Source organism: Labeo rohita, chromosome 20 (assembly GCF_022985175.1).
Source record: "Labeo rohita strain BAU-BD-2019 chromosome 20, IGBB_LRoh.1.0, whole genome shotgun sequence".
Taxonomy (NCBI): Eukaryota; Metazoa; Chordata; class Actinopteri; order Cypriniformes; family Cyprinidae; genus Labeo; species Labeo rohita.
This window is the reverse complement of record NC_066888.1, coordinates 23,655,136-23,666,099: the sequence shown is the minus strand read 5'-3', so window position 1 is coordinate 23,666,099 and position 10,964 is coordinate 23,655,136. Positions and strand designations below refer to the sequence as shown.

Genomic DNA, 10,964 nt, shown 5'->3' with positions numbered 1-10,964 from the left:
AAGCGGGATTGTGTACGCGAGCGGCATGGAGAAGCACCGCTGACTTGCGCCCATCTCTAAATAATGAATCACCGATGCATTCAGAATAGGGGGAACGCGATGAATAGGCGAGTGTGATCGGGATCGAATCCGCAGCGTCGGAGCCGGGGGAAGCCATGCAGCTCCAGTCTGCAGCCCAATGCAAGGTGTCCGGCTTCATACTGAATGAAAGATGCGCCGCGTCTTCGAAAATGGAAGTCCACCGGTACGTACGCACGCAGGCTTCGTGGGTTCGTTTTGCCTAATAAGAGCAACTGTTGCATCCTTAATGCATTAGCGTTGCATTGTTTGGGTTTAATTTCTGCTTCGTCGTTGTGGGTTTAATAAAGCAATGCTTGGTTGTAATTATGGAGGATCCGAGCTGCTTTAGGAAGTGTGGTGGGAATGTTTTCAGTAAGATTATGCTTTCATTCGCTCTGATAGCTCCCTGTGGAATGGATGGGAGATGCACAAATTGGCCTATAAAACCGGTGGCAGGCTACCAACATTTGTGCACTGCAAATTCACTCATCAAACATTGATGACTAGTTTATCCCACCACGCAAATACTGCCTTACAGACCGTATCAAAGTTCATTTCATCCTCGTTTTACTAATAATTGGGTTTCTCGCTAAATAAGTGCTTTGGGGGAAAGGTGTTTCCCGGTTTAGCTACAATGAATGGGGTGTTTTTATAAACCACGCTGCCATGTCTAACAAGTATCACTTGTGACATTCTTAAGGGAAACTTTCATGCATGCAAAAGGTTTGGTGTGAGAAGTCACTGTGTGTTTTGGGTGTGAATAGCAGCTCAGTGGAGGCAAAACAGGTCGCTGTCAACACTCACCTGCTACTTTGTCAAGAGTGAATTGCCTTGTGTATGGAAACAGCAGAATGACCTTAGGCTCTCCTCGAAAAAAACAGGTTTGCACTGTGGTGAGGTGTTGATGGTAGTTTTCTCTGGAATTCTTTGAATTTCTTTGTTTAGCTGATGTTGATGTTTTGCCGAGTAAAACATGTCGTGCTGGTCCTGTTTTATGACTACGCATTCTTAAGATTTTTATTTTTGGTTGACACCTTTAGCTTTGGAAACATTCACTCCACTTTAAATGTAAACAAAAACATGTATGTGTATTTATAGTTGTGTATTTTTAGATATTTATATAGTAATTTCAGTTTCAAAAAACATTATTTGTCCCCGACGGGCAATTCAAAGGTGTATTGAGCATGATAATAAAAAGTAGTAGTAAGTAGTCGTAGTTAGTAAGTAGTCGTAGTTAGTAAGTAGTCGTAGTTAGTAAGTAGTCGTAGTTAGTAAGTAGTACACACTTAAAAAAAAAAAAAAGTTTAAAACAACCCAGCGCTGGGTGAAATAAGAACAAACCCAGTGGTTGTTTTGACTCAACGGTTAGGTTAAATGTTTAACTCAACCTTCTGTGTAGTTATATTTATCTCAACTATTGTTTAAAAATTACTTGGTTGGCTTAAAATGAACCCAAAATAGGTTGTAAATTAAAAATCAGACCCATAAGTACTAGAGGTGTCAGCAATAATCAAACGGTGAACATTTATTAATAAGCCATTAAAATTTAACGTATTAATAAATATTCATTTTCAACCTATTTTGGCTTTATTTTAAGCAAGAAATATACAAATTTTAAGCAATAGTTTGACAAAGGACAAAGAATGAAGAACGTTGGGTTAAACATTTAACCCAACCTCTGGGTCAAAACAACCCAAATGCTGGCTTTGTCTGTATATATGTTTTTAACCCAGCATTTTTTAGTGTGTAATAATAATAATAATAATAATAACTTATAAATATATATATTTTTTAAAATGTTGAACATATATATATATATATATATATATATATATATATATTTTTTTTTAAATAAATATTTTATAAATATATATTTACATATATAATTTTTAAATATAAAAACTTTTATTACCCACATAATAATAATAGCGTAATATCATTTTTCTAAATTTATTAAAAGGATGTCATTATGTCATATTAAAAAATAAAAAAAGACAGAATAAGAACAAGTATAATAAGAATAAGTTACTGAAATCAGTATTAACAAAATTAATTTGTGGCAGAGGTGGCACAGAACAACACAAAAGTGGCTTGTAGGTGTATTTTCAGATGTTTAATGAGGCTCAGAGGTGGCATGAGTGCAATCAAATTCATAAATTCATGTTGAGATTATATTAAAACAAAGTTCTGAATATAAAAATAAGAAATGATTTAAATAACTGAAAAGATGCTTTAAAATGAAACTAAAACTGGCAGTAGGTGGCGGCAGGTCAGTGATTTAATTACTGAGTCATTCATTCATTTGATTCGTTCGAACGGCTGATTCATTCAGGAATAAAGCAAGTGACTGTCTTTATGAATGGGAAATTGAATCATTGACTCACTAGATCCGTTTAAAAACGCATGTTCATTCATAAATGAAACACCACTGTGTTTAAATGGAGATGTGCAGCGACTCATCTGTTACTTGTTTCAAACTATTTTTGACGACGAAATAGAGCAAAATCAGGCAATAGTGTTATACTCAACGTAATCACTTAATATTAACTTCTTGTTTATTTAACTGTTGTATTAAATGAATATTTCATTTACAAACTCTCTTTAAAATCATTAAAAGCTGTCACTCATCTAAGTTTGTCGTGATCTTACAAAGTTCCATTATAATCAACGAAGCTCTCTACATTGCACAATCAGTCTCTTATTTACACTCTTTCTACACTTTGTTTATGAAAGGATTCGTGAGATATGTCTTTGATACATTACTCAAAAACACGCAAAGACAGATATGCTGATTGGGTGAGCACTGGTGCTCTTAAATATGGTTTCATAGTCGCATGCAGTAGTTTTCAGTTGCAAATTCTCTGTTTACGTCTATGACAAATCACGCAGGTACTGGATAGTCCGGATATATAAATGTATTTTAAATGTACCGTAGTGATTCAGGATAAACCAAAAACGCAGTTTGGAAGATGGATTCATGATGTACTCGCTCATTATATAGATTTTGAACAAAAAAAAGTTGTGCACTGGAGCTATAATTACTATTTTTTGAGTTGGGAATACTAATTCTTTAAATGCAAACAAAAATGTATATGTGTGTGTCATTTTATATATTTTAGATTACTTAAAACATATTACTAGAGATGCACGATATTGGATTTTTGCCGATATCCGATATGCCGATATTTTTTCATCTCATTTTGGCCGATACCGATACCGATACCGATATATATCATTTTATTTGGAAAGTTAGTTTTTAACAATAACTTATTTGTTAGGATTAAATAAATAGTAATGAGTGGTTTACATTCAATCCCTTCTTTTTCATCAGTAGACTAGCATTATTTATGATCTGAATTTTGTAAATTAAGTTCACTTTTGCTATGTTATAAGCCGAACTTCGGATGCTTTCACTTTCGATTTTGCAATCTGAATACAACATTTCAAAACGAAAACAGAAAAGTAGAACAAAACTGGGTGACTGTGAGGGTGCTTTGCGGGACATGAACAGGACATAATTCATTGCTACAATTTCTTAATTCGTTCCTATGATTTATTAATTTATTAATTTGTAAAATGAGGGAACGAATTAATATGTAGTATTAACGAATTGTTAATTTATTCCCACAAAATATTTTATTTCCCACCCGCAATTTATCACAGTAAGAGATACGAAAACATGGATTAAAAGTGAATGACAAGAAAATAAACCTAAGAAATTAAAGGGTGAGACGGTGAGGATTTGGGAAAATAAAAATATTAAGTTATGTCGCAATTCGTGACCAACTGGCAAAACAGTACACCTTTTTTGCACAAGAATACCAACATGTTTACCTTCTCTGGTTTAACAAGCGGTCTTTTACCCTACTCGAAAACCAAATCCTCCGTCCGCAATCTTTCCAGAATAGTCGCGTCCTTTTTGCCGTCACCGCCTGGCTCGTGCTGACACTACAAATACAAACCAGGCTCTACACCCGAAGCGCTCACAACGAAAACTACTCTTCGCGTGATCAGTGAAATCCTGAATATGCCACGGCTTTGTAACTCTGTAACCCGCGCTGTATGGAGCACTGCGACCATGTCAAATTTTAACTTGCACATTTAAAAAAAAAAAAAAATGTGACAGTTTTGATCAGTCTAGAGCCCTGCAATACAAAGGCATTCAACATGGAAAGAAAGTAATAGAAATGTAGTCACTAAGTCATGTTTAATTATAATTTCTAATTATTTTATATGGTGCACTTCGCTCTGACAGGGCTGCAGGACACGAACATAATTATTTCCTACAACTTGTTAATTCGTTCCTACGTTTTATTAATTTATTAATTTGTAAAATAAGGGAACGAATTAAAAAGTCGTATTAACGAATTCTTAATTTATTGCCACGAAATCTTTTATTTCCCACACGCAGTTTACCCGCATAAATGATCCGACAACATGGATTAAAAGTAAATGACAAGAAAACAAACCTGCGAAATTAAAGGGTGAGACGGTGATGATTTGTGAAAAGAAACCATAAATATTATTAAGTTTGTGGCAATTCGTGACCAACCGGGAAAACAGGATACACAGCCGCTTATGGCTTTAAATGTATTGGCTCGAACGGCATGAATCCAAAAGTATGGTCGCTACTAACATTTGCCTGCTAACCAATTATTTAACTTATAAAGAATGCTTTGTACCTCACTTGTGTCATATTCACGAAAAATGTTTCATATGAGCAACAGTGTGTTTTGCCGTCGCGCCGCCGAAGAAAGAGAATTCACTGACCGCGCGCCGTAATTACTTTTTATTTTAAATGCAGATCATGTCATGTGCAAACACAGCCATTGGGTTTCAAAATACAACAAAGAGCACCATAAAACCATTTAAAATGTGCATTTAGCGATCTAGTGACTGGATATGAAACAGGCAACAGTAAATTATCCCAAATGGAACAACGGCGCGTTTTCTCCTATAGCCGCTGCTGCCACTGCACGTGCTATTGCTATGCATCATTCTGTATGTGTATTCTCAGTTTAAATGCAGCGATCCAAAACAGTGAATCTACTCCTCATTCAGTCAAAACTTTGCTTCAAGAATGAGCCACACTGCTGACATGATCTAATCCCTAGCACACCCTTAGCACATGTGAGTTAACATATTCATCTTATCGGCAAAACATATCGGCATAATGTTTCATATCGGGCCGATGCCGATATTTACATTTGAAGTCATTATCGGCCGATTCCGATATCAGTCCGATAATATCGTGCATCCCTACATATTACTGTTATATATTAACACATTTTTACATAATAAAAAAATAAACATTTACTATTCATATCTAGAGAAGATGGAATGTAGATTCAGAGGGGAATGTTAGCTTGGTTTAGCTTAAACTATTCAGTGCTTGGATGAAATAGTGGTTTTGTGTAGTTGAAGTTGTGGTTTTCATGCTGCTGTCAAAGGTCACGGCAATTACTGTCAGCTTGAGTTTAAATTGTAATTGGAAACCTATTTAGAGTAAAAATTTCCTATGATTTAAAAAAAGGAAACTAATATGTCTTGGACTTCGTAAAGCCTTCTTTCTGGCTTTACTATACAACCATGAACATCTTAAATGTCCTGCATGTCAAACTGTGTGTATTATACCCGACACACTGCTTAGATAAAGATGACAGATGGCAGCTGTCAAAGTCAAAATGTATTTAGGATAGCAGTATTTTGCTGATGTTTTTAGTGGCCAGTCAAACAAGGACGCCTGAAGGGAAGAAGGCATAAATTTGTGCGACAGTAGATATTGGCATGTTGTAATTCGGGTGGAACAGAGCTTCCTCTGAAGTGTTTTGGTGTCTAAAGTTACCATTGTCTGACTCTCTGACATTCAAAACACTAATTTCCCACAATGACAAGGTCAGTGTTAACTTTTTTTTAATTGTTGAGAAGTGTTTTGTAGGTTTCTCAATGTGTCTTAGAGGGAAGGAAAGGTCATAATTCATTGATGCTTGAGAAATAAGACTGCATATAACCAATTTAAAATAAATTGTGTGTATGTATGTATGTAAAAACAAATCACTTACAATGTTGTTGGTTTTTTTTTTGGTTTTTTTTTAATTTATATAACATTTTTAAAATACCACATCACCTATTTTAAATTCTTTAAAATCATCAAATTATTATATAATAAAATGTATATATTGCACATAGAACATATTACAGAATATATATAAATATATATAAAAATATAATTTTATTCTGTAATATTGTAAAATGTATTGTAATATTTGTTGTTTTTAATATTAATATTTAATATTTTACGCATTATACACATTTTTTTATATAAATAAAACTTCATATAGATTATCATTAATAACATTATTATTATTGTTGTTGTTGTTATTTTTATTATTGTTATTATTATTTTTATAACTATTATATAATAATTCAATGTTTTTATTTATATATATATATATATATATATATATATATAACACTTCATATAGATTAATAACATTTTATTATAACATTTATTAGATATTATATATTAATAACATTTTATAACATTTTATTGTTATATAATTAGATGGTTTTTAAATACTTAAATATGTGATGTGGTGTGTTTAAAAAATAATAATATAAATTAAACATTTTTTATGTAAATAAAAAACAGCAGATTATTTATAGATTATCATTAATAACATTTTATTATAACATTTTATTATATAATAAATACATGTTTTTTTGTAATTTAATATGTGATGTAGTGTTTTCAAAAATTCAATGTAGATAAATACACATTAAATGACATTTTTTAATATAAATTAAAATGTACACTTTATATAGATTGATTAATATTTCATTAAAATATATTAATTACATTAAGTAATTTAATGTGATGTGATATAAAATGTCATAAAAATAAACACATTTATAATTGATTTTTATATAAATGAAAATCAACACTTCATACAGATTACTTTTAACATTTAACATTTTATTAATATATAATATTAACATTATTTTAAGTAATCTAATGTGATGTTATAAAAAATGTAATAAATACACACAGTTGATTTTATTTTTTTTTTTTCCTAATATACATTAAAATCGACACTTCACATGGATTATCATTAATAACAATTTATTAATATTTAATAATTACATTATTTTTAAGTAATTTAGTATGTGATGTGTTTTTATCCAAAAAATGTAATATAAATGTAAAAATTACTATGACGTCCAGAGAAAAATATGAAGTCTCAGTTCATTCACTAAAATGAATGCTACATTTGTCTATATTTAATTAATATTTGTCACATTATTGTGTCTGTTGGTTCTGACTTTTATATTTTCTCCTTTCTTATTGCTCATATCCGTGTCCGTACTGAAGAATCTGTGAATTAAACCGGTATTAGCACTCTGCTCGCATTGGTTTCCATCCTTTTTAAGTGTGTTCTTGTCCCCATGCCAGTGGCTTAAAAGCAGACTCTTCTCACAAATAGCTGCCCATGCAGAGGATGTCACCAGAGCTGTTTATACAGTGATGATGTCTCTCATTGTCCTGCAAAGCATGGCATGAATGAATCTGCACTGGCATCCACCGAAACGGGTGTTCTGCGTGACTCATGGTTTGTGAGTGGAGTGTATTTTTAAGCCAGTTTTTGCGGTTTCTGTGGAGGAGGTGAGGTGTTGGCAGCTCAGGGACTCTCCATCTCCACTGTGGAAGGAAGCGCTTGCTGTCGTTAGCTTTAAAGGATCATAGTAAGGATGCCAAGGTGAACGGTGAACACCGGGTTGAGAGTATTAACATCCATTTAGTATTTTCGGGATAGACCTGTTTACTGTCTATTTAGCGGCGATCATGCGTTCAGAGCTTGTGTTACAGAGCAAAACAAAAGGCAAGCGAAAGAAAAGCCTGAATGGCTTTTTTTTTTTTTTTTTTTTTTTTCCCTCTTTCTCATACAGAATCTTTTTTTCCCAGTATTATGTAGGAGCTACACATAAAACCCACCCACGTACACAGTGTTGCTAAGGTGATGGCTTTAATTCCACAGTCTATAAAAAGACCAAAAGAGAGCAAAAAAAAAAAAACACCAACGAGGGATTGTGACTTATGAGGATGTCTCTCTCGACGCTAGTGCGTGATCACTACGACAGAGTCTGAAATCTTTCGAATTGGCATGAAGATTGTATCACGGACAGTTCTGTGGAATGCATAATGAAATATCCCCCTCAAGATGGAGGAAATGAAATGCACAGGAAAACAGATACAAGTGCTGAATCAGTTGACACGCTGCTTCATATAGTGAGTTCGACATCCCCTTCCATACGCCTCCTATATAGTCATACAGGAAGAGTAATATTTACAATTCTTTGGATAGCCTGACTCAGAATTGTTTGCTTTTAAAGGAATGTGGTCCAGCTGTAAAATTGGCTTCTGGCATAACTAACGTAATTGTTTTGAACATGTATGTTATTTTTTACATAGAACACACTGTTAATTTTTAAGACTATTATGCCTTAAATGATAATGTCCTCATACAAAGCTGTCATAAGGCTTCAGAAGTTATACAGACTACATTTATAGTGTGTTTTGGTGGCTTCATTTATTTATTCAATAAAATAAATAAAACATAACAGGTTTTGGAACAATATAAAGGTGAAAAAAATAGATTTTTGATTTGAACTATTCCTTTAAATCTCAGATGGCCATCTGCCAACTGTATACATTGTTGCTCAAAAGTTTGTGGTCATTAATATTATTTACATTTTTTTTTTTTTTAAAGAAATTACGTTATTATCCCCCAAGGATTTATTAAACTGATCAATCAGTCAATCAATAAATAAATCTATTTCAAATAAACATACTTTCTGACTCAAAGAATCTAGAAAAAAATATTAAGCAGCTCTGTTTTCAACATTGATAATAATAATGCATGTTTCTTCAGCACCTAATCAGCATATTAGAATTAGGGCCCTATGAAATTTTTTTTTTTTTTTTTTTTTTTTTTGCATTATCAGAATTGCATTATCATTATCAGAATTTTTTTTTTGGATCCTATTTTTCCATTATTTTTTTAGACTCTCTCTTAATTGTAAAATTACATTTTATTCTTCAAAAGGAACTTAAAATATTAAACTTACAACTTAAAATATTGAACAAAAATGACATTAAGGTCCTGTTTTTTTTTTTTTTTTTTTTAATCAAATTCCATTAATATTCTGGATTCCATGTTAATGGTTTATAATAATTAATGGTAAATAATAATAATCAAAAGCATCTCTAATTAATTGATTTTTATTTTAAAAAATGCTGTGTATATTTAATTTTTCTACTGAATATATTCTGGTAAATAATTGTTTCTGGCCAATAATTGTTTTAAAAAATTGTTTATTAATGACTTTATTAGCGATAGTACATTTGTTAGCACTATTTTTATTATATTTTTCATCATATAAATGCAGCATAAGAACCTAAGCATATGATTTGCATAAGAGACTTCTTTCAAAAACAATTAAATCTTACTCACCCGTTTTGAATAGTAGTGTATGTTATATATGAAGTAATTTATGTATGTATTTTTGGTCACATCCTGCCAGGTTCATCAGGATCTCATTTTGTAGACGGTGATCAGGGTTTCAGTTATTTGTCACTGTATGCTGATTTCACCTTGTGGCTGTGAGACGGTATGCATCTCGCAGTGGGAGTCGGAGCCTATTTCCAGCTCCCTGCAACGCCTACACCATGCCGTGGACCCTCGAGCTCCCTGTGAGCAGTCAGCTCTCAGCCTGAGCCATCTCTGTTACAGGAGTATGGTTTAAAATAGCTCCTGTCTGCTCTTTCTCACGCACCTGTGGCTAGTTGAGTAGGTAAAACCCAGCAGAAGTGTTATTTTAGGAGTCCGTGGCCTTCTCAGGGATTTGTAGAATCGTTCAAATGGAGACATTTCATTTTCATGCTTTGTTACCATTGATTGTTTGCTCCAGTTTACTAGTAAAGGGGTCATGAACTGCCTTTATTATTGTTTTTGTACTCTTCTCTGAGGTCCACTTATAATGATACCAAGATTTTTACATCAAAAAACATCATAATTTAGAAGTAATAGGCTGTTTTCTATCCTGTTTTGACTCCCCTCATCAGAATGCTCTGTTTGAATTTTTCATTGACGAAAGTAGTTCCAATTAAAGCCACAGCAGAACTGCTGCCTGTCTCTGAGCAGCACGGTGGTGTTTCGTTACTGAATGAATCCACGTTTTTGAACGAATCAAGTGAGTCAATGAAACCCATTCATAAGAGTCACTTGCCTTATTTCTGAATGAATCTGCCGTTTGAACGAACCGGTTGAATGAATGACTAAATGACTCCACCTACTCCACCTCCATTTGCCACCATCTACTGGTGGTTTGGTTTCGTATTTAAAAGCATCATTGCATTTTTCCCAACATTTCTTATTTGTATGTTTAAAAAATATTTAAAATAGTAATCTTATAAAAATTATTTATGCATTTAAAATTTTGCAGTGTAAATGCATTTATAGAGAACATCTGTAATTTAGCCTAGATTGAGGGAATTGTAATAATTTTTGCATTGGGAAAAAAAGGGTACTTTTTACTTTGTATATGCTGTCAATCATAGTTCTTAGAAAGAAAATCATTATCGGCATGTCACACTTACAAAAAAAAAAAAATTGGAAATCCGAATCGGCCAATAAAAGTGCATCTCTAGCTCAAGTGATATATATATATATATCACTTGAGCTAGAGATGCACTTTTATTGGCCGATTCGGATTTCCAATTTTTTTTTTTTTGTAAGTGTGACATGCCGATAATGATTTTCTTTCTAAGAACTATGATTATATATATTATTTTTTTTTTTTTTTTTTTTTTTTTTTTTCATTATTTTTCTTTTTTTTTTTTTTTT

The 10,964-nt window shown here is 32.5% G+C and overlaps 1 protein-coding gene across 8 annotated transcripts in view; it reads left to right on the top strand.

Annotated features, from left to right (window-relative positions):
* The window catches only part of enah (ENAH actin regulator), a 123,463-nt gene that overhangs the window by 36,045 nt on the left and 76,454 nt on the right, over nt 1–10,964 (top strand). For 6 of the 8 annotated variants that reach the window (XM_051138377.1, XM_051138378.1, XM_051138383.1 and 3 more), the window contains exon 1: nt 1–244. This exon is cut by the window's left edge. The exons of the other annotated variants lie outside the window; for them this stretch is intronic. In XM_051138377.1, the coding sequence (XP_050994334.1) occupies nt 156–244 (89 nt within the window). In that variant the 5' untranslated portion in view covers nt 1–155. The remainder of the gene's footprint in view (nt 245–10,964) is intronic. 8 annotated transcript variants of the gene reach the window in all.